The sequence below is a fragment of the Pogoniulus pusillus genome, chromosome 15 (genome assembly GCF_015220805.1).
Source record: "Pogoniulus pusillus isolate bPogPus1 chromosome 15, bPogPus1.pri, whole genome shotgun sequence".
Lineage (NCBI taxonomy): Eukaryota > Metazoa > Chordata > Aves > Piciformes > Lybiidae > Pogoniulus > Pogoniulus pusillus.
Window position 1 is genome coordinate 235971 of NC_087278.1, and position 24075 is coordinate 260045.

Sequence of the window (24075 nt, forward strand, 5' to 3'; positions counted from 1 at the left end):
CTAAACATGTCTGTCTGTACAGTTCCTGTGCACACCTGGTGGGTCACTTGCATGGGCCTGGAGACCATGGGAAGTTTCTGGGCAAAGTCTTGGTACTTCTCTTTTCCCTAGGCACTATGATTGAAGGCTTGAAGATGTTACATATGTCCCTGCTATCAGTTGCTCTGTTAGGAACTGCTGTCCCTGGCAAGATGAACTGAAAATTGTCCCCTTCCATATGCGCATGGGGAAAGGCTATGTTTGACTCTAACACTCTGCCTTTGTTGCTCTTTGGTGTTTTTGTAACGTTCCTTTTCTTCATCCACCAGAATTTTCTGAGACATCAGAACAATAAAACAAACTACAACCTGGTTTGTGAGACCCTCCAGTTTTTGGACTGTATCTGTGGAAGCACAACAGGTGGACTGGGCTTGCTGGGGCTTTACATCAATGAGAGGAACGTGGCTCTCGTGAACCAGACGCTGGAAAGCTTGACCGAGTACTGCCAAGGCCCGTGCCATGAGAACCAGGTATGGCTCAAGGACTGCCGGGTGCTCCACGGGGTGCCTGGATGCCTCTGTGCCTGCAGGGAGCCCTTCTGCGGTCTTGAGAGCAGGAATTCACTCACAGCTGCTGTGACTGAGCTTGACATGTTTCACCTGAGCAATCCTTCCAATGAGAACTCAAAGCAGATTCTTCGGGTAGTCTGCCTGCTTCTGCAGAAGCTTTCCAGGCCTGTTGGGGACAGTTTCATGTCTGGTGTTGATGGGTCTGTGGCTTAAACCTCACTTTGTAAGATGGGGTCTAGAGTCACAGTTATGGAAGCACAGTGTGAGCACAGTTTCTCCCTTCTCGTGCATTCTGCTTTTGCTGGTGTTGGTGGAGGTTGTTAACATTGACTCCCCTTAATTCACAGCACTGCCCCTGAACTTACTACCTTGTTCACAGCCTAGCAGCATCTTTAAATATGGTGTCAGCAGTGAAATGGATGGAGACCAAGGACATGCTTTGAGTCTTCTGCACCTTGCTTGATGAAGGCTCCTTAAGTCCTGTAGCTGTGACTAGGGAGATGTCTCTTTAGTGCCTGCTGAGGCACACAGGAAGGTAGAGAATGTGGTACCTGCTGCTGTGTCTGATCTGAAGGGAACTGAGGTGAAGTTGTCACAGTGGATGAAACTGCACAGTTTTTGCTACGGATTAGTAATGGGGAAATTGTGGTGGGTGAAATTAGAGTGGCAGCCTGTTGTGGGCCCTAGAAATAGCTGAAGAAGCACGGGTCAGTGTGAATGCTGCTGCCTGAAGGTGCACCAGTGGGAGTGTGAGTGCTGTTGTTGCAGTTGCTGGTAATCAGCTGCCTTCACTTGGTGCTTTGAAAGCAAGCAGATAAAAGTGCTCTAGTGGACAGAAGGTTAAAAAGTTATGTTTGATCCACTGACAAATGTGGAAAGCATCTGGGAAAGAAAAGCACAATTGCAGGACTAGAGGTAAGAAAGATAAATAACTGTATTTCAAGCTAATGTGTTCTCCAGAAGCTACCTTGAGGAGCACTGGAGGAAGTTATACTTTGTTCCTTAGACCTGCCTGATGGAGAGTCACTTAAGTCTGTGGTGTACACCAGCTGCAGCTGTGGTTCAGAGGCAGATGCACTATGTTGCTGTTGTCATTTTCCCCTATGTCTTTCTGGAAAGAGTGGTTTGGCACTGCCCAGGGATGTGGTGTAGTCTCCATCCCTGGAATGTGTTCAAGGAACACGTGGCCGTGGCTATGGCCATAGGGGCATGGTTTGGTGGCCAAGGTGATGTTGGGCTGATGATTCAACTGGATGATCTTAGAGGGCTTTTCCAACCCAACCAATTATTGATTCTACATTCAAGCATCTTTGCTGTTTCTGCATGAATGTTCAGCTGCACCTGGAAGTGCTGCTGTGCACTGCTCTATGTGGCTTTTGCCACTTGGTGCCAAGCCTTGCAGTCATGGTGTAGCTTGTGCCACCTCTGCTTTACCTGGGAGGTTTGCTGCTGTTACCAGGCCTTTCAAGCTCTGGGTCCTTGTTTTGGGTTTACTGATGTGCGTGTTCCCTCCTGCCCTTCCTCTCACTCCCCTTTTCTCTCTCCTCCTACTCCTGCCCTCCTTCTCACTCCCTCTCTTCTCTTCCAGACTTGCATAGCCACCCATGAGTCTAATGGGATTGACATTATAATTGCACTCATCTTGAATGACATCAACCCTCTTGGCAAATACTGCATGGAGCTGGTGCTTCAGCTGAAGGTATGAATCTGTGTATTTAAATTTCAGCAATAGCAGAAGGCAAACCTGAGCAAGAGCTGTAGGCAGCCTGACATTTACTCAGTCTTAACCCAGAGCAGAACATCCTCAGCAGCCTTTGCAAACAGACATTGCAATGAGTTCACCTCACCTGGTGAATCCTTATCAGACCCTCTGCCAGAGGCTGGATGGGTTCCTAGATGAGCTTCTCCAGTGTGTGCTGCTGCATGCAGAGGGGAGCTCTGCAGCTGTGCTGTCTGCCAGGCAGAGTAGAGCTTGTCCAGGAGCAGCCTTGGCTTACTGCCTTTTCTTGCCTTCCAAATGAAGTATGGAGAACAAGAGACGCAGCACTCTGAATATGTGCTCCAGATGTGGATCTGCATCACTGCAGGCAACTTGTCTTCTAAGATGAGCATCCAAAGCTTTCTGAACTGGCTGGGTTGTGCCAGCCAGACAAAAGAGTCACTTACTCTTCACTGTGTGAAGTGGACCACAGGTCCAGGGTAAACCTGGGACGAAATTCGACTGCTTAAAAGGAACGAACCTTGGTTGGAACCAACAAAAGGTTGGTGAAGAAGGCAGAAATTAGCTACTTGATAGTGTGCATGGACAAGCACCTTCTACATACACAGCATAAGAGTATCTGGAAGATGCTCAGCACAGAGCGCAGGTGGAAGCAGTTGCAAGTGGGCATTAACTGGCTGCAATGATGCTAGCATGGGAAAGGGAGAGCTACATCATGGCTGGACTCGAGGATCTTGAAGGTCTTTTCTGACTGAAAGGTTCCTAGGATTCTTCCTCTTTTCAGTGCAGATGGTCTGCCTCTTCCCCCAGGCCAGCAAATGCTTTGTGGTAGCTGCATTGCACCCTGCTGGCAGCGTGGCTGCTGTCTGGTCAAGAATGAGTGCAGCTGTGCAGTGAAACCTTGCAGCCAGAGTGCTGCAGTGGTGGCAGCGGTGCAGTGTTCAGCTCCAGCAGGCACTGAACTGGCACTGAACTGTCCTGAAGCCCAAGCTTCAGTCCCTGTGTCCACCCAGCTACAGTAACTGCAGTGCCATTTTGACTTGCCCCGGTCATGAGGCTAGCAAATGCTTCTGAAACATCTTTCCATGCAGTAACCAAAAGGGAGTGTAGCCATTGCTGCAAGGACCACTTCTGTTCTATTCTGTTCAGGAGGCTTCCTCCTTCACTTGCTTTTGCTTAAATGGCAGCAGTTGTGGTGAATGATACCAAAGTTTCACACTGGGGGAATGATTCTGATTTTACAGAACCACAGAGTCGTTTGGATTAGGCACTGTGGCCTGCTTCCAGGTGTTCACACAGCTCCATCTGCAGTAGGGGATGATGAGGGGATGCTGTGGCAGGTGAAGCAGGGCAGCCATGTTATGCCAGCAGGGACTCAGACATCCAAATCCACTCTTCCTCCACAGCATCTGACTGATCTGGAAGCTAGACAGGTCTCCAAAGTCTGAGGCACTGCTAGGTTACTGCTGCTGAAGCTGGCACTGTGTAATCTTGGGAGCGGTGTCAGTGAAAAGCAGCCAGCTCACAAAATTCCCCCTGGAATGTTTGGTAGTGAAACAAAATTCCAGAGATGTATGAAAGCAGTTTTGGTTTTGTTTAACACTTTTTTATTTAAGTAATGACCACTCAGTCTTCATGAAAAACAAAGGGGAAGGAAACCTGCCTGCAAGCTGAAACCTCTTCAAGTCTACTGAGTATTGTTCTAGCAGAGAGCTGTGACAAGAGCTTCTAGTTGGGCAATAAGGAAGGGAACTGGGATTTAGTGTCTTGTGCTGTCTGCTTTCCAGTAGTTAGAATGCTTCTTCAGCACAGTGTGCCATGCCTGTGAGCTTCACAATGTGCCAAAAGCCCTCTGAAATGCATCAGGAAAAAATCCAAGTAGTTTCAAACCTTACCTGCTGAAAAAGTGGCCCTCATCATCTCAGTTAAAACAAATGCAAAGGTTGCTAATCCAAGGAGGAGACTGAAACTTGCACTAACTCGGGTGTGTATCTCCAGAACAATGCCTCCAAGCTGTTGCTGGCCATTATGGAGAGCAGGCACGACAGCGAGAATGCAGAACGAATCCTTTTCAACATGAGACCAAGGGAACTGGTGAGAAAACTTCTGACTATTCACACATCTTTGGGCTGACAAAAAATACAGACCTGTGTTTGGAACATTGTTCAATGCTGTGCATCTGAGCTTAGAAGTGTTGGCAGTCTGCAGTGGCTCAGTGCATCAGGACAGCCCTCATGCACGTGGGCCCTGGCAGAGGATCTAGCCTGCATGCTTCCAGGCTCTACAGCTTGGGTGTTTTTGTCCCTCCCCAGCACTTCCCTGCACCTGTCCCTTAGCTAAACTACCAGCTCTGCTAGACTATCTTTCAGTGCACTTTGTCAGGGACTGGCCAAGCCAGCCTGGGCAGCTGCCACAGCACCGACAGGATGTGCCTGCAGGGATGTGTCCCCTGGCTGCTGTGCTCTGGAGCAGCTGTGATGCCTCTAGGTCCCCAGGAACTGCAAGTAGGTTGGAAATCTGGAGAAATGGTTTCCAGTCCAGCTGACTGTCAGCCCTGCCCTTGGGCACAGCCCAGTGGCCTGCTGCTCTGGTGGCATTGACTCCAAGGCAGCCTATCAGCACAAGGAGGCCCTAAGGTACAGCTGCAGGATCAGGCCTTGTGTGGGGAACAGAGAATTTCTCCACCTTGCCCTGTGGGAGGCTTTTGAATGTTCTGGGGTTTCTCCAGCACCCTGCCCAGATCTGTGTCTTTCCTTTCCTCTCCTCTTTGGCTGAGGTATTTTTTTTCTACTAAGGGAGTGGGGAAGGCTGGGTGAGGTTGCAGCCAGGAGATGGAGGCTGCTGAACACCACCTGCCCTGTCTGCTCACAAGGGCTGGACGATCCCACTCCCTTCTGATGACTGCAGTTTTGCTGAGAGGTGTGGCACTTTGGAGCTTCATAAACACTTCAAGCTTGTCTCTGTTAGGTGTTTCTCTGACTGCTCACACCTCTTGCAGAACCATAGGGTACCCATCCAGAGTGTGTGCAAACACAGTGTGCCTGTTCCTCCAGCACTGGTGGATTTCAGCTCTCCCTGCCTGGCCTCTCTTGCAGGTAGATGTGATGAAGAATGCCTACAACCAAGGCCTGGAATGTGACCAGGAGGAGGAGAATGGAGATGATGGCATCTCCCCAAAGGATGTTGGTCATAATATCTATATTCTGGCACACCAGGTAGGCTTTGTTTGGGGTGTGATGGCTTTGGTGTGTGTTGGCTTTGTTTGGGGTGCAATGGCTCTGTGGCACAATGGCTTTGGTGTGTGATGGCTTTGGGGCACGATGGCTTTGGTGTGTGATGGCTTTGTTTGGGGTGCAATGGCTTTGGTGTGTGATGGCTTTCTTTGGGGTACAATGGCTTTGTGGCACAATGGCTTTGGTGTGTGATGGCTTTGTTTGGGGCGAGATGGCTTCCACAAAAGTGTTGCAAGGTTGAGCTCCACGCAAAATCTGCCTGATCAGAACTGGAAGCTTTCGCTTGTGATTTCTGACTCGCCCTTGTGTGCATGATGACTTTGGAGAGCTGCTGAGAGCAGGCCCAGCGAGCAGTGTCTGGGTAGGCACAGGCGCTCTGCAGGGCTTGGTGGGCTCTGTTTGTGTCAAGTGACAATGTGGAGCAGGGCAGCTGATGTCCCTTTGGCTCGTTTGTATCAGTTCATAAATGTTGTTATCATAGAATAATAGAATGGTTTGGACTGGAAGGGACCTCAAAGATCACCTAGTTCCAACCCCCCACTATAGGCAGGGACACCTCCCACTAGAACAGGTCTCTCAAAGCCTCAGTGTATCAGTGTAGCCTCAGCTGTGGTACCAGGTGAGCCTGAGCTGAGAAAGTCCCTGTGATTTGATTTCTTTAGCTACCCAGCAAGAGGAACTGCATGTTTTGACTCTTTCCCCCTTCCAAATTCTGTTGTGCAGCTCGTGAGCCTTTTTTGGTCATTTTGTTTCTCTGCTAGTAGAGGTAGGATGCAGGTTTTGTTGAATGAGAGGTGGATTCTTCGGAGCAATTGGTGTCAAGAATCATTTCAATTGTGTCAAGAGTAGTGACAATAATTTTTACAATCAGAAGAGTAAAGATGGATTTCTGGGTTCTGTCACCAATGGCAGCAGCTGGTGTGTCATGAGGGACGAGTTTTCAGGAGATGCTTGTACTAAATACAAAGAACTAAACAGATGGGGACAGGGAGTGTCCTGCATTCACTATGCTAATTAAATGTTGTTAGGACTTTAATGCCCTATGGGAAGAGTGTCCTTGCACTCGTGTTGGGCAATGTTTCTTTGAAGAAGGGAATGCAGAAACAGTTGCTGAGCTCTGCTCTGCCCTTCCAGCACGCTTCACTAAGTCTGGTTCTTGGAGTGTGGTGGGGGTGACCCTTAGCTTCTCCTGCAGCCAGCGAGGCTCTTCAGCCACTTGCCTGACACTTGTGGCTGCTTGCTCTCGTTACAGCTCTTTGATGCCACTGTAACAGCAGAATTGAAAGCAGAAGATCCTCCTTTTGCTGTTGCAACCTTCAAACACAGTTTATCTCAGGGAGGTCAGACTGCAGTGTTTGTCTTTGAGCTCCTCAGGGTGATGCTGGCTTCTGCATTTTGATGCCACTGCATCCTTCCTGGCCCTTCCTGTGGTTGAGTTTTACCAGAAGTAAAAGACATTCTTCTAAATGGTTGGCCCACAGTGCATAGAAAGTTATAAATGTCACAAGCAAGGCTGAGATTTCTGGCACCACATCTCCTTCACAGCCTCCCAGCTCCTGCCCCAAACACAGCACAAAGCCTGCGAGTGTCAGTGCACACTTGTGCATCACAGCTACAGCTGTGTGAGCACCCTGAGACATGATGGCAGGACTCTGGCTGGTGACTGTGCCGTGTCACGGCAGCTGTCTCACTTCTGCCACGTGTTTCTCTGTCCTCTACTCATCCCTTTACTTCTTCGTCTAGCTCCAGTGCCAGTGGTGTGTCTGGGCAGTCCTATCAGCTGTCTGCCTCTTCTCAGGCTTTGGTGACAGCAAAGGGATGTGTTGCTCTTATTGCTGTCCTCTCAAAAGATGGTGTTCGAGCAGGCTGCACTTTGCTTTGCAAGATAAATAAGGCTGTCCACAAAGAGGCTTCATCTTGTGTCTCTGTAGCAATTACCAAAGCTTTAGACATCTTCGCTCCAAAAAGCTCCATATTTACTCGCTTCCTACATGCAGCAGCATTGCTGCAGGAGAATCAAGTTTGTAAATGGTTACCCCAAAGAGAAGAACTCATGAAAGGCTTTTCAGGTAACCACTTCAGCTTGCTGCCTGTTAGTTCTAACAAAGTGTTGCAGCAGATTGTGCTTGGAGCCAGCAGTGTTTGTGTCAGCTTCATGAACTTGTGCATTTGCTATGAAGATTGCAGGCACCAGCTCCTGCAGTCCCCAGGGCTGTGTGTTTGCTCCCCTGGCCCGGAGTGCTGCTCTGGGATTCCCAGCTGGATGCAGACTGTCTCAGGCAGGCAGGAAGCCCAAGCTGATGTGCTGTACCTTTCAGCAGGGGCTTTATTGGTGAGGCTTGGAGGAACATGAACCAACTTTGTTAGCCAGCATGTGGCGTGGGAGGGGTGTACCTTGGAGACCTGTGGAGGCAACTCCTTGATCCAGAAGGATGTGAGTGGGCATGGAGCAGGGGAGTAAATTCTAATACTGTAACCTTTCCAATTTTCAGTGATTTGTGTGTTCCTCCCTCTGGCTCCCAAAGCTGTCACAGGAGCATGGGGGTACTGACGCCTTTTGGGGTGCATCTTCTGTGCTCAGCTGCTCCACTTAATGTGGATGCTGAAATTCCTTGCTGGAGAAGTGGGCATGTGGCTTGGAGATTCACAATACCTTTGTAACCTCCAAACAAATAGAAGGGCTATTTTGGGTTATTTTAATGAGGTTAAGCTACAATCTCCTTTAAATCCCAACAGAGTACCAAAACTACCTGTACTTAAACCATATCCTCATGGCATGAAGACTTAACAAGAAGTCACTTCCTCTACCCCTCAGGTTGGAGGATATTCACACTGCTTGTCGGCAGTGTAGATACACAGCATAAACAACACAAGTACAGAAAGATTGGAGCTTGTCTGCTCCCAGAGTCACTGATTCCAGTGAATGAAAACGCAGGTCTGTCACGTTTGGAGCCGCAGGGCCCATGCCTGCAGTTGGCAGCTGGTGCTGGGGGCTGTCTGCCCTGGTTCCTGGTGGCAAGTGGAGAAGGGTGCTGTAAGAAATGAACAGGACAGCATCCTGAGAGCAGAAGTTGGTCACATCCATCCTGTAGCATAAGCCCAGCCTTCAGGGTGAGTAGCTGTGAGTATGTGCAGTAAGGATGCTCCCTTTCTGCAGGGAGGGCAGAGTGGTTTGAGCTGAAGGATCTCATTGTTTGCAAGGCTCTGCTGCGGTTTGCAGGGGTTTGGGGTTTTTGTTTTTTTTCTGTTTGTTTGCTTCTCTCTCCTTAACAGAGAAGCTCTTGCTGGTAGCAGTGCCAAAACAAAAAGCTAATGGGGACCAGTCCTAAGCACTGCGACTGTCAGGGGACTCATATGCTTGGCTGCCAGACCTGCAACTTCTCACAGAAGTTTGATGCTCCCCAGGTTGTTCTGTAGTTATCACCCTGGTGAGACAGGCTGTGGCATCAGAGTGACACTGGCTAATTAAATGTCAGCAGAGGCAGAAGCTGTTGCAAGGCTTTTACACTGAGATTGCCAGGACTGAACCAGAAGCCAGTGATGCACATCAGCCTCCTTGCAGCTCATTAGGATGGTAGAGAATAGTGTGGGATGCAGTGTGGAGGCTGCCACAGGACCTTGGTGCTAATGAGCACCTGAAACATTACACAGATGTCTCTGGCTGTTGTTAGGTCTGAAGTTAAAACCTTGGCAACTTGTCCTTCAAGGTTTCTTTTTCTCCCCTTCTCAGAAGCATTCACCTCAGAATCCTGTCATGGGCACCTCTGTTTTCCGTCTGGTGTCCTGTTGACTTGGGAAGCTGGGAGCTAGGATGCAGCCTAGAGCTTTTTCCAGCAGGTTGGCCACGAAGGCTTTAGCTTATTTTCATTTGTCTGGTTCTGCTTCTCTAGAGCAGGTCTAAGCTCCGAGCTGAGGGGCACCTTATTTCTCTGCACAGCTGCCTGAAGGGAGGCTGGGGTGAGGTGAGGGTTGCTCTCTCCTGCCTGCTGATGAGGGCCAGAATGGGATGGGCCTCACAAGAAATAAGTGATAGGCCTCAGGTTGCACCAACAGAGGTTGAGGCTGGAGATGAGGAAAAACATCTTTGCTGCAAGAGTGGTCTGGGACTGGCACAGGCTGCCCAGGGAGCTGGTGGAGTGTCCATCCCTGGAGGTGTTCAAGAAACCTGTGACCGTGGCACCTGGGGCCATGGTTTAGTGGCCATGGTGGTGCTGGGTTGATGGTTGGACTGGATGAGCTCAGAGGACTTCTCCAGCCTCTCTGGTTGCATGATTCTGTGTTAAGGGTCTGCTGTCTGCCTGCTTTACTGCAGGTGGTGCGGGCTGTCTCCTGCGTGGCTGTGGTGGCTGTGTCTCACTGGTGCACAGGGGGCCTCAAGATTTCTGCTTTCTGGGCTGCTTCTCCTGTCTGGCTTCTGCAGCCTCTGCCCTCGTGCTGTGTGCTTTGCAAGATGTTTTGGTCGTTGGGAAGTGTGTCGCTGTTACAGCAGCAGCAATCTGGGTTCTCTGAGGGATGTCCCAGCTGTGAAATGCCCACACAGGCTGTGGCTTTGCTGTGACAGGGGGCGGTGGGACGGTGGCAGGCTGTGGAGGCAGCCTCTGTTCCCGGGGCCTGTTGGCACTCCTGGGTTCCTCTACAGGTTTGTGTTGCCGTCTGAGGCAGCACAGGCTGGGGGCCCTGACTGGGCTCTCCTTTGGTTCTGGGTCATTGTGACAGTTTGGGTGTTCCCTGACCCCCCCCCCACTTTAGAAATCACCCAGGCTAGACTCAGCCTGCTCTGGGAATACGGATGAAGCTTAGCAGAATCTGCAAGCAGATATTTCCAGTATGTGCAGTTATAGACAGAGGTGAAAGGTAATACAGAGACACAGCAGCCCTCCCAGAAACCTGAGTCCTCGGGAGGGGCTCCCAACCGCCCTTCCACCTTCCCCCTGCCCCTCTCAACCTTACCCCAGCCCCAAGGAAGAGTGGAGGTTCGGCCAGAGGTTAGGAAGTGAAGTGGGTCAGCCCAAATGGAGGGTGAGGTTAGAGAGATGCAGCTCAGCCGGCAGCCCCAGCGAGAGTGGTGCCGAGAGTGTTCTCTGATGCTGTTGTTTCTTGTTCCTATGCATCGCAGCAAGCCTGTGAGCACTGCTTTCCTTCACAGCCTGTCATCTGGTTCTTCCCACCAAAACATTCTAGCCTGCTTCAAAGTAGCACAGCCATCGGCAGGACAGTTGCTGAACTCCCCACCTCAGGAACTGGTCATTGTTCAGCCATCGCAGACAGCGAGAGCTCCACTCTGCCCTGCTGAAGCCACACCTGGAGTGCTGTGTTCTGTTCTGGGCTTCCCAGTTTGAGAGAGACAGGGAAATGCTGGAGAGAGTCCAGCAGAGGGGCACAAAGATGAAGCCCTCCAGTAGAGGGCTTCATTTCCTTCTGTCTAAAGCAGGGTTGAAACATTTTACTTCAAGCGAGGAGGAACTTGCTCTGTTTGTTTCGAGGGAATGAGGGTAGCCTTGGAAATGCCATGGAAGCGAAGTCTGGCCTCACTTGATGCTGTCAGAGCAGCTCCTCACGCACCCTAATTCAGAGAGGGCATCTCTGACACGTACTGAGCCCTCTCAGCTCTGGCAGGCGCCGAAGCAGTCGCAGGGCAGCAGAGATAGAGCAGAAAGCAGAGCAGCAGAGCATGTCTGCTCCTCACGCTGCTCAGCCTTCGCTCCCGCCGACACCACCCTGTCACCAGAGGAGACGAGGCCTGCCTCGCTCTGGTCCTCTTGATTGCACTTAGTTAACACAGAGCAGGAAACCAAAAGGAGGTCACAGAATCACAGCATGGTAGGGATTGGCAGGAACCTCTGGAGATCACACAGGTTTGCCTAAAGGTTGCACAGCAATGTGTCCAGGTGGGTTTGCAAGCTCTCCACAGAAGGATACTCCACAACCTCTCTGGGCAGCCTGCTCCAGGGCTCTGTCACCCTCACACCAAAGAAGTTTCTCCTCATATTGAGGTGGAACCTCCTGAGTTCCAGCTTGTACCTGCTGCCCCTTGTCTGTCACTGGGCACCACTGAAAAGAGCCCAGTGCCATCCTCTTGACCTGCATCAAGCTGAAGGAGTCTCGGTGTGCAAAAGACACTGTGGCTCTGCCCTGCAAATGTCCAAGGTGAGACTTTAAGGGTGAGGAAACATGAGGAGGGAGCCAGCAATGCAGGTCTCACACTTGGGGTCAGGGTCTGGGCTGGTGCTTGTGTAGCTTAGGTAGACTCTGAAGAAGAGGATGAGCCTGTTCTTGGAGCACCAACCCATAACTTACTTTATTCTCTACTCTTGGTGCCAGAGGAAGGGAGGTTGACTGCCAGTCAATGACTTCCAGTCTTATGGCTTACAGAAGGAAGTCTGTAAGACTTACAGATGTAGACCTGTGGTTGCCCTCCCCACAGTGCCCCCAGAATAGAGTCATAAGCAGTTCCTCCTTTTGGTGTGCTTGCCTTCATTCTCTTCAGAAGGCAAGTGTGGACAGCAGCAGATGACTGCAGAGCATCTCTGCTCTGAATGAGAAATGGGGCAAGGTCCTTGGTAGCCAAAGGATGCTGAAGGTCTCTGAAGAGCAGCCCACAGCTCTCTTCTCTCATGGATGGGGTTTGTCTATGTACAGCACTGCTGGTCTGAGGGGTGACAGTTCTCCCACTGTGTGGATTTGGGATCCATGTGCTTGTTAGTCTGTTGCTGGTTTGGGTCTTTGTCAGCCTGGGGCTCTGCAATGTTGGTGAGCAAACTAGGTGAGGTCCTACTTTGGATGCAGTGTTTTACCTGCCTTTTGCAGGAGTTGCCTATGGCTAGGACCTTCCTCATGCTGTGAAGAGGAAGGGTTGCAGAAACTGCTCTCTTGTTCTTTCTTCTCCATCCAACTTTCTTGTTGTGGTCCCAGAATCATGTCTGACTCTTCCTTCATCTCCTCATTTCCTACTATTTTGTACTCTCCAAGACTTGGCTTGCAGTAATCATAGGAGGCAGCCAACAGTGCAGCTGTGCCATGCATGGGACTCTGGACTGGCCACATGCTATGGTCAGTGCACACAAGAATGCCAGCAGGAGCGGTGTGTGCCTGGGGTGGTTTGACTCGCCTGGGCACAACTGCCCATGGTGGTTCAGCCTGCAGAGGTTCCACACACCTGGTGCTCAAGCTCTTGCTGTTTTGCTGCAGCACATTTAGCTGCCCTCAGCTCCCCACACACACTTCAGGTTTTGCAAGAGAGCTCTGCCTGCTAGAGACAGCAAATGGAAGTGAGGCTCCTTGAAATATCAGTGAGGCATTTTGTCTTCTGCTGGCTTTCAGCAGAGATAAAAGAACAGCAAACCCCCAGCAAAAACAGCAGTGGAATTACTGCGGGGGTAGCAGACAGCACGGTGACAAAGATCACTGCACTGTGATGGCTTCCCTGTGTGACAATGCTGAGGCCTCTCCCCCCCCCCCCCCCCCCCCCCCCTCCAAGGCTCAGCACTATTGCCCACCCTTGGCAGCTCCTGAAGGCTGGGGTAGAGGAGGCCACGGCAGAGCCAGCAGAGCACCTGGACTGCCCAGGCCCTGCTCCTGCAGCACAAGCTGCTGGGGGAGATGCGCTCTGAAGCTTTTTGCTTGCTCTGTAGGTGTGACCAGTAAATTGTATCAGTGAGTCCTGGACTGGAGAGGCTCCCACTGCTCCATCTCTGCTTGCCCCAGTGTCTGGCAGCACGTTGCTCTGTGGTGGTGAGGCAGAGGTGCTGCTCTGTAAAAGCCTGGTGGGAATTGTCCCGTGCATTGCAGAGAGCCCTGCTCAGCATGGATCGGAGCGTGGGCCATTGGGAGGTTGATGTTGGGGTGGGGAAGTGCCTGCTCAGTTATGGCCAAGGTGACATTTCCCTTTTCCTTGTTTCCTCTCTTCCCTTGTTTGCCAACAGAGGAGTGCTCCCATTTGCCCTGGGCAGGGAGCTGCTGTGTGGGAAGGCATTGGCATTCCAAGGCAGAGGATATAATTTTCTCTTTCCTGTCTTCTGCCCTCACCCATTTGCTTTGCTGCTCCCTTTCTCTTTGCTGTTTTTTTCCCTCTTGGTCCTTGGTGTTTTCCTTGTCAGTCCCCAGGAACCTCTTTTGTTCTTTCTTGTTCTCTAAGCATGAAATGAAGCATTTAGGTGAGATCAGAGAATCATTTTGGCTTGGAAAGCCCTTTTGGATGATCCAGCCCAACCATTCTAATTGCCAAGGCTAGGGCTAACCTGAGCACCACAGCTCTGCTTCTCTGAAACACCTCCAGGGATGGGGATTCAGCCACCACCCTGGGCAGCCTGTGCCAGGCTGTGAGAACCTTTTCAGTCAAGAAGTTTCTTCTCATAGCCAACCTAAACTACCCCCAGTGCAACCTGAGGCCCTCAGCCTCCTCTTCTCCAGGCTAACCCCCCCAGCTCCCTCATTTGCTCCTCCCCAGCCCTGTTCTCCAGACCCTTCTCCAGCTTTGTTGCCCTTCTCTGGACCTGCTCCAGCACCTCAGTATCTTTCTTGCAGTGAGAGCCCCAAAGCTGAACCCAGCACTCAAGCTGTGGCCTCCTCAATGCCGAGTCCAGGGGGACAATCCCTGCCCTGCTCCTGCTGGCCACAGCAGTGCTGACCCAGGCCAGGCTGCTGGTGCCCTTCCTGGCTACCTGGACACATCCTGGCCCATCTTCACCTGCTGTCATCCAGCACCCCCCAGGGCCTTCTCTGCTGGTCAGGTTCCAGCCACTGCCCCCAGCCTGGAGCTGGCTGGGGTTGTTGTGACCCAAGTGCAGGGGGCAGCACTTGGCCTTACGGAATCTCATCACTCTGGCCTCAGCCCATGGATTCAGCCTGGCCATGTCCCTCTGCAGAGCTTTCCTGTCTTAAGGAAGAGATGGAGCCAAAGGAAAGGGTACTTGGAGATGGACAAGGGAAATAAGAGTCAGAGACTCTTCTGGCTGAGGAGGGGTGAGTGGGATAGAGATTAATGTAAAGAAGAGGCAGATCAGAGAGAATGTTAACAGTGGTGTACAGGATGATGAGAGGTGCAGAGGAGATGAACTGGGTGCTCTTGCTTGGTCTTTTATCAGAGCAGAAGCAGAGGAGCACAGATAGAGCTGAAAGGCAGGAACAGAGCACAGTAACTGCCTTGCTTCCACAAGCTCATCTCCTGTGGACATCATGGTCTGGAGTATCTCCTTGGTCAGCTGGGGTCAGCTCTCCCAGCTGTGTCCTCCTAAATTCTTGTGCAGCTCCAGCTGGTGGGGTGGGATGAAGAGCAGAAAAGCCCTTGACTCAGTGTCAGCTCTGCTCAGCAGTGACTAAACCAGCCCTGTCTTAGCGAGGCTGTTTCACCATAAATCCAAAACACAGCCCCACACCAGCTGCTGTGGAGGGAACGAAGTCTCCCTCAGCCAAAAGCAGCACAATGATCACAGGCTCACAGATGTCAGGGGTTGGAAGGGATCCAAACAGCTCATTGAGTCCAACCCCCCTGCCAGAGCTGGGCCATACAATCTAGCTCAGGTCACACAGGAACACATCCAGACAGGCCTGGAAAGGCTCCAGAGAAGGAGACTCCACAGCCTCTCTGGGCAGCCTGTGCCAGGGCTCTGGGACCCTTCCAGTCAAGAAGTTCCCCTTGTGCTGAGCTGGAGCCTTCTGTGCTGTAGCTTCCATCCATTGCTGCTTGTCCTATCCCAGGCAGCAGTGAGCAGAGCCTGTGCCCCACTCCTGACCCCCAGCCCTCAGAGATTTAGAGACATTGATTCAATCCCCTCTCAGCCTTCTCTTCTCCAGACTAAGCAGCCTCAGGGCCCTCAGCCTCTCCTCACCAGGCACTGCTCCAGGCCCCTCAGCATCCTTGTAGGCCTTTGCTGAGATCTCTCCAGCAGATCCCTGTCCCTCTTTAACTGGGGAGCCCAAAACTGAGCACAGTACTCAAGATGAGGTCTCCCCAGGGCAGAGTGAGGTGCGGGAGCTGGTATTGAGGGGGCACAAAAGAGCCCTGGCAAACAAATCTTTGAGAAGATAAAAACACATGCAGTGGTGCAGCAGCTAGGCAGCTGTGCAAGGCAGCAGGCTGCTGTTGATAGAAGGAGCATTGCTCTGCAGCTGCCCCCGTGTGAGTTTTTATCTCCCGAGGTTCTGCTCAGGACACTTTCATGAAAGGCTGCTCCTTTGCCACCCTGTCTGAGGGCTCTGCTGGCAGGGCCAAGCAGACTTCTGCCCAGCAGCAAGTTGCAGGAGGTGCATTTATTCTTCCTGACTATTCCTGTCTAGTATTCTCTTGGTTTGGAATGTTCCATTTATGTTTGACCTTCAATTACTATGTTGGTATCAAGATCCACAATAAAATGTATCTCAGTCAGTAGATTCTAGGGAACACAAGCAGAGCCCCCGCAGAGGACGTTGTGGGTGCACCTGCTGACATCCTCAGAACGAACCCAGTGCTGCTATCAAGCAATTAAAACATCTACTAGAGCCATAGAATCGTGAAGCTGGCAAAAGCCCTCTAAGATTATCCAGCCCAACCATCCACCCAGTGTCACCATGGACATTAAACCATGTCCCCAGGTGCCATGCCCACACGTTTCTGGAGCACCCAGGGATGATGACTCTGCCACCTCCCTGGGCATGCTGTTCTAATTCTTGACCACTCTTGCAGAAAAGTGGCTAAGAAGGGATGTGTTCTGTGGCTAGCACAGGTGGCCAAGAGGAGCTGAGATGTGTTCTGTGGATGGCATGAGTAGCCAAGAATAGATATGTTCTGTGGATGGCACAAGGAATGCAGCTGGTAGAGGTTTGCAGAGACACACATTAGTGGGTACATGTGTGCTAGGAGTGTCTCCTGTGCTGGTGAAGGATATGTGTGCCTACCACTGCAGTCTGGCTGCCTCTGAACTAGTCATGGACAATGTCTTGGCAGCCCTGAAATGCCAGCTTCTATCATGCCAGAGAGCAGCTCAGCCATTTCCAAGGGCTGAGGAAAGTTGCCAGCACAGCTATGTGGCCAAAGGTGTGCAAGGTTGCTGCCTGCATTTAAGTGAGGAGAAGCTTTCGGTTGGACTGTATGATATTAGAAGTCTTCTCCAGCTGAAGTCATGCTGTGATTCAGTCCCATTCCTTTGGCACTGTCAGCAGCCCTGCAGAAGCCATCCTGGCTGCAGGCTAAGCTGCCTTTCATAAATCTCAGCTGAGGCCTGGCTGCTCACTTCTGAAGTCTAAATGATTTCTGTTATTCTCAAGGCACTGCATTCTTCTTGCTTTCTGTGGAAAGAGCCCCACTGGGCTGAGCATGTACGTACAGGGGGCCGGGGAGGAGGGTTTGTGTTGGTTAAGTGGAGGTGATGAAGCTGGAACCATCGTGGCAGGATGTCCAGCAGATTCATGGTTTGCTTTTTCTAGTTGGCTCGTCACAACAGAACACTGCAGCAGATGCTGAAGCCGGGGTCAGACCCAGATGAAGGAGATGAAGCCTTGGGGTATTATGCCAATCACACAGCACAGATAGAGGTAAGGGATTGCTCACCAGATCAGTTTGCTTCTGTGCAGGCTGGTACCCCCTCTCTGTAACAGCAAAGCTTCCTCAGATGGTGCAGATGATTTGTGACAACAACAACTACATGCCTTTGATTGTAGGAGAAGAGGAGTGCACCTGCCTTAAGAGTAGCTCAAGTAATCATTTTGCTGTGTTACCAAACATGTCTTGTTAGTGAAACAAGGGCTGTGCCATGAAGTCCAGAACAGTCTTGTATGTACATCAGTCAAGTCACCAGTGGTGATAACTGATCCAACTAAAGTTCTGGCTGAAGTGGTCCAGACATTCAGTATGGCTTTTGTTTAAAAACCCAAGGCTTGGCTTGGATCATCATTCCTGTTCTCAAGTCTGACCTTCACCCCTGCCAGGACTGGATTTAGATCAAGATCCTCAGAGGTATTTAGGTTCTTAACTCTGGTATCAGTTCCTCTTACAGCTTTCATGGGGTTCCACAGGCATCGAGAATCGTAACATTTGCAGTCCTTAGTGGCTTTGTAAGGGCAAAATTTCTAGGGTGCAAAGGCAGCTGCTGTGATAGACTGCAGGAGGAAGAGGCATCTGGATCCTCTTGGACACGCTCTGTCCAGTCCAAAACTGCAGTGTGGTTGCACAGCCCCAGCCTGAGTCTGAGACGGTAATTTCAGTGCCAGTGGGCTGCCAGGCTCCATCACCTACCACTTGCCTTCAGGGGACAGTCTTGACACAAGCATCTCAGGTCCACATTGTCCTAGCTGCCACCAAGACTGTTCTGTTTCCCACCATCCATTTTGCCTGTTGTTGATCACCACAAGAAAAGTGGAAGCTCCACAGCTGTGGCTGTCCAGAGAGGTGCTCAGTGCTCCTCTTAACCCATTTTAATGCTTCAGATGCTCCTGAGGTATCTTTTAGCAGTTGCCAGCTAAGTTTCTGTGTAGGCTGCAATTCCAGACCTTACAGACTGTGGTCTGTAGCTTCTTCCTGCTGTAGTTTCTGAAATGCCCCAAAATCTTGTGGTTGCAAAGTCTGCAACTTGAGCAGATCTGAAGGCCTCTGTCCTCAAGGAGGCTTTTTAGATGCCATTCTGCAGAGCAGCACTGCAACTCAGCTCTTTGTTTGAGACCCTGAGAGAACTGAGGATGTATTGTTGGTTTCCTTGGCTCCCTTTGCCAGGTTGCTTGCACAGCTGCTGGCCTGAGACACAACTCCTAGGATGCTTCAAAAGTACCTGTTGAGGTTTCACATAGTGCCCATGGGCAGGCAGGAGCATAATGGTTCTCTGTCTCCCACACAGATGAGCTGGACTGTGTACTCCTGAAAATTAAGACAGTTTTTAATTATGTTCACAGAATGAACACGCATGAACAGAGAGAAGGGAGGGTTCTTGCCATCAGGAGTGTGGCTGGCACAGGGAAGCTGAGCTGTGTCAAGTGGCTGTTTGCTCTGAAAGCAGGCCTGGACCTGTTTGACACTGTATCAGGGCATCTCATCTGTGTGATTGGAAAGTCAAATAGTGGGACTCCTCACTGGTGGCTGTGCACAGACACAGCTCTAGTAGCCAAGGTGAATGTTCTGCCCTGTGTCTCAGTACTGCAGAGTCCCTGATCAGGCTGCAGAGTCCCTTGCCAGGCTGACAGCAGCCTGGCAAGGTGGAGCAAAATGCAGCTTGCTCCCCAGTCTGGGTAGGCTCTGAAACACACACTGTGCAAAACCCTGGGGGTTGTCAGGACAAGACTTGAGTGCTGTCTGAGCAAGGTGCTGGGTTTGCATGTTCATCTCCACAACCTACCTTGTCACACAAACAGGCTCTAGCTGACAAAAGAATTTCATCGTCTGAGCAGAAAGCCCCTGAACGTCTGCACTGCTCCCAGGAGAGGTTTGCCTCAGTTTCTTGCAAAATGGAAGCTTTCAGAAGAACTTTTCTATGCTAGGCAGAAGTGTGGGCATAGGTTTTGCTCGAGACATATTTGCCATCTTACTTTAAGGCAGGATTTTGGAGTTCAAATCACTTGTGCATCAAGCCATGAATCAAAGGGGAGCTGGGAACAAGAAAGGGTGGGACTGAGCAGTGGGCAGCAACTGATCCTGGGGCAAATGTGCCCCTTGCTGCAGATTGTCCGCCACGACAGGACGATGGAGCAGATTGTCTTCCCCGTGCCCAACATCTGCGAGTTCCTCACACGCGAGTCCAAGAGCCGTGTGTTCAACACCACCGAGAGAGACGAGCAGGGCAGCAAGGTCAATGACTTCTTCCAGCAGACAGAGGACTTGTACAACGAGATGAAGTGGCAGAAGAAAATCAGGAGTAAGTATTGCAACTGCCCCAAACGGCTTCATTGTGCTAACTGGCTAGGTGAAGCCTTTGGATGCTTTCCTTTTGGTAACACCCTTCTGTCTGCCCACCCTGAGAGTGCAGCAAGCAAAACTGGGTCAGGGCTTGGGAATGCAGGACAGCAGGCCATAGGGCAGCCGAGACACTTCTGTGCCACCATAAAAGAGGCATAGTCTGGAGCAGTTAGCAATAGCAGAAATGTGTTCAAGATGATGTCTTGGACTCCAAAAGTCAAACTAAGGGATGGAGGAACTGGGCATAGTGCTAAACTCAATGGAGTTGCACTTAATTAAGACAAGGTCCTTAATATTTAACAAAAACATGTGCAGCTGCATAGTTGAGGTTTGGAGATTCCTAAAAGGTCATTAAAAAGCTTGTAAATGTCAGCCACTTAAAAACATCTCTCGCCAGAACCTCAGCTGCTTTAAGTCTGCCCGTCTGCTGTGGAGCCCTGCCAGCTCACATCAGCCTTGCTTGTCTGGGCAGCAGTAGGGGTCAGTCTGTCAGCCCATACTGGTGCATGTGCCATGGTAGTGGGTGAGGCACATGCACCACCTTCAGCTGCTTGCAGACCTGACAGGCAGTCAAGAGACCCAAGCAGGGACCCAGAGAGGAGGTGCAGTGACAGGGTTCTCAAAGCCTGGCACAGGCTGCCCAGGGAGGTGGCTGAATCCCCATGCCTGGAAGTGTTTCACAGAGGCAGAGATGTGCTGAGGGCCATGCTTCAGCATCAGCCTTGGCAGAGTCAGAGAATGGTTGGGCTAGCTGATCTGGAAGGACTTTTCCACGGCAAGTGAAACGATGCTCTGTGTGTGCCGAGGTAAGGAAGCGCAATCACTCCATTCCCTGCCCAAGGGCAGGTGCTGTGGGGTGGCACACATCAACTGCTCAGAGCTGCTCCATTGATTAGGAAGGAAGAGTAGGATCCGTGGTCAGAGCAGCAGGGAGTTTGGATAGTCAAAGCAACAGGCTTTAGTGCAGCATCCCTTATGTGATGGAAACATGAATGTTGGTTGTGTCAGTTCCCAAGCTATAATTTCCAGAGGCAAGAGTAAGTCCTCAGTGTGAACTTCTCAGCCCAGGGCCACTTCCATTGGTAACACTCTAAGAACTTGTCTGTTCTGACAAGCTGACCAGAACAGAAGATGAAAAATAAATTATCCCAGAACAAGTCCCTGTCTGCACAGCCTGGTTGGGAATAAAATGTATAGCAGAGGAAAACGACTCCAGTAACAAAATCAGATCTGTGGAGTTTGCTTATGAAAGACAAATATGAGAGCCCAACTCTACACCGCTAGAGACCAGAGCTGCCTAATGCTATAACAGAGAAAATTGGTTTGTTTTTATTCAGAACAGAAATTCCTTTCATCAGTGCAATGTCCCACAAGGCTTTCTGGTGGCTTTTTTTTTTTTTTTTTTTTTGGTTTGAAAAGATGATAAAGGTGGAGGCTGGGTTAATTCTTCAGCATGCAGGCTATGGTGCTGCAGTTGACAGATGGCTTTTGCAGTGGCTCCAAAGGCTTCCAGCTCAGCAGTCGATAGCATGAGGTTATCACAGTGAAATCTGAATATTTATCTAACCACAATTAAACTCTGTTTAGGCTAAAGCCTGAGGCAGGCAGCTGTGGCTTGGGGAGGCTGCAGGCAAGTCACACCTGCAGGAGGTCCGTGGCATGCTGAAGTCGCCCTAGCGGGAGAACACCACGGCTGGGGCTGGCTGCAGTCTGCTCACAATTTGCACGCAGCGGTTTCACTGGGGTGGGATCGCTGAGCTAAAAGCTCCGCTTGAAGCTGTTTGGTGGCACATCTGGGTGTGGTGCCTATCTGTTTGAATCCATTTTAAAGACATGCATGTTTTCTTCATTCATCTGCATTGTCTTACTTTCTTGAGGCCATTACTGATTGGTTTGCTGCCTTGTAATTCACTGATTGCTTCTCTTCTCCCCTCTCTAGATAACCCACCCCTGTTTTGGTTCTCCAGACACATCTCTCTCTGGGGGAGCATTTCCTTCAACCTTGCTGTGTTCATCAATTTAGCAGTTGCTCTGTTCTACCCCTTCGGAGACGATGGAGATGAAGGCAAGTGGAGTTTGGTTTTCTTTTCCTTTTTGCACTGTAGACGCTTTCAGTTCTGAGCCAGCATTTACACAGCACTGCACCGCGGCTGTGCTCCTGCCTGCAGGAGCATCTAAGCAGGTACCAGATGTTGTCTGAAATGTGGTGGGTGGTCGTCTGGGTGTCTTGTGGCTCATGCAACGTGGAGTAAAATGGACAGAAGATAGCTACTAAGCTGGAGGTTGTCTAGATGTGCTCAGTTGATTTTTTATGCTATCACACTGCAATGAGCTCCTGCACACACTCAGTTACAGCTTCTGAGCTGAAGAAGGCTTCCTGGTGTCAGAGGGATAGAGATTCCTTAAAACTGAGCAAATGGAATGACTTGCATTCCTAAAAACGTATGGAACAGGATGAGCTGGAAATGAGCTCGTTGGCTTTTGGTCTGTTGTTTGCTGAGATAAAAGATAACTGCCGCAGAGGATAAATGCATCACAGAACAGTGGGACAGAACCTGTGGCTTTGCTTCAGCACTTGGCATGGGAAATGCAGCCAGTCAGAAATGGCATTAAATGAAGGCAGCAGACTAGCAGGAGGCCTCTCTTCGAATCCAAAACAAGCTTAATTGAGATAAAGTAGACTGAATAGTTGAGTGCACTGGGAACGGGAGTGGAGCCATTCACCTCTGGATCTTTGATTCAGGTCCAGGCAGTAATGTGACTGCAAGTGCCCTCGCTCTGGTGGCATGTGAGCCGGGCTGGTGGAGGCAGGCCAGCTTCTAGTAGCTACATGTGCTGTTCACAAACACCAGAGCTGGCACCAGCAAACATTCCTCTTGGCTGGCTCAATAGAGAGGCAGCAGATTAGAATGCACTGGCCCAAGGAGCAGGTTACTCTTCCAGCCTGTGGAGTGGCCTGCATGGATCACGGCTGCAGGGCTGCAGACCTCTGCCCTGCCAAAGGGGGGCTTTGCAGCTGGGCTCTCCTGGGGGTGCACACACATTATAGCTCATGCAGGGTGAGAGAAGTCATGCAGCGCTAGAAGAGTCAGCCGTGTAAGGCTCTGATCTTGAGCTGACCCATGCTGCCGGCAGTCTGCAGCCAGTGCCGAGCAGCTCCCCCGCCGATCCGCAGGTGGCCTTGGTGTGAGCGGCCCCAGTGGCTCCAGCGACAGCAGCTGCAGGGCTCCAGCTCCTACTGCTTGTGAGAGCAAAGGCTGCAAGGAGCAGCAAGCACTAGATGTGCCCGGATGGCACTAGCAGCCTCCCTGCTCTCAGCCTCCTCCGCCACTGAAATGCAGTCCACAGCTGGAGTTTGTCTCCCATATTTCCCCTTTGCCCTGTCAGTTTCCCCCAGACTCAGAGGTCTGAGGTGCTGGGCAGCAATGCTGCCTTTCTGCAGGTCCCACACACATGGCATAAGCAAAACTGTGCTCTAGATGAGGACTCCACGCCTGCAGCATTCACATTTGTACACCTTGCTGGTGTGGGTCCTGCAGCATCAAATTGTTTGACCTGCAGAAGGAGTAAAAGTGATCTGTTAAAGAAACATGGACTGCCTTGGCCTCACCTTTCAGACCCACTTGGAAGTTGGTTTTGTAGGATCCATTAGAAGTTTCCCTATCTTGTGGGTGAAGAGACTGAGAGAACCAACCCTGAATCTGCCAAGGAGGCCAGTGGGCTCCTGGGGTGCTTTAACCAGAGTGGGCAGCAGGTCAAAGGAGGCTCTTCTCTCACTCTACTACCCTGCTGAGACCACACCTGGAATATTGTGTCCAGTTCTGGGATCTCCAGTTCCAAAGAGAAGGAAACTACTGGAGAGACAATGGGGGCACAGAGATGCTGAGGGGACTGGAACGTCTCTCTTACAAGGAGAGGCTGAGAGACCTGGGACTCTCTAGCCTGGAGAGGAGAAGGCTGAGAAAGGATCTAATCAGTGTGGATCAGTAGCTAAAGGGTAGGGAGTGAGAGGATTAGGCCAGACTCTTGTCAGTGGTGCCCAGTGACACACAAGGGGCAGCAGGTACAAACTGGAACCCAGGAGGTTTCACCTCAACATGAGGAGAAACTTCTCTGATGTGTGGGTGGCAGAGCCCTGGAGCAGGCTGCCCAAAGAGGCTGTAGAGCCTCCTTCTCTGGAGCATTCCAAACCCACCAGGCTGTGTTCCAGTGGGATTTACTGCAGGTGATCCTGCTCAGGCAGGGTTGGCCTGGATGGCCTCCAGAGGGCCCTTCCCACCCCTGCTGTGCTGGGATTCTGTGGTACAAACCCTCCTAAACTCAGAAGAAGTTGGGATGCCATCTGAACATTGAGGCAAGGGCCTCACCTCATTGTTTCCTGCTCCCACTGATGCTGCCCAGCAGCGTCCCTGTTGCCAGGGACAGCAGGGGTTCTGCAGTGGCTCTGGATGCATTTCTGTCCCTTCTGCCCTCTCACTGCCCTCTCAGTTTCCCTGCCAAGAATGGGAGCCAGTGTCCAAGCATGGCGGGGCCCTGGGAAATGAATGTGCTGTTTGTGTCACAGCAGCATGGCTATTTCCAGGCTCTGGTGGAGCAGACAGGGGCAGGCAGGAGCACCAGATCCAAGGAGAGCCTGGAGCCAGCCTCTGGCAGAGTGGCAAACAAGCTCTGAAGGCAGCAGCTCCTGTGCCCACCAGAGCTCAGCCAAATCTGGGCCCT

At 51.1% G+C, this 24075-nt stretch overlaps 1 protein-coding gene across 1 annotated transcript in view; it reads left to right on the top strand.

The window, feature by feature from the left end:
- ITPR2 (inositol 1,4,5-trisphosphate receptor type 2) overlaps positions 1-24075 on the top strand; it is a 204644-nt gene that overhangs the window by 148497 nt on the left and 32072 nt on the right. Inside the window, 7 exon segments of the mRNA XM_064154862.1 lie at positions 309-509; positions 2137-2247; positions 4267-4362; positions 5364-5483; positions 16902-17009; positions 19123-19315; positions 21296-21421. Of these exon segments, the coding sequence (XP_064010932.1) occupies positions 309-509; positions 2137-2247; positions 4267-4362; positions 5364-5483; positions 16902-17009; positions 19123-19315; positions 21296-21421 (955 nt within the window).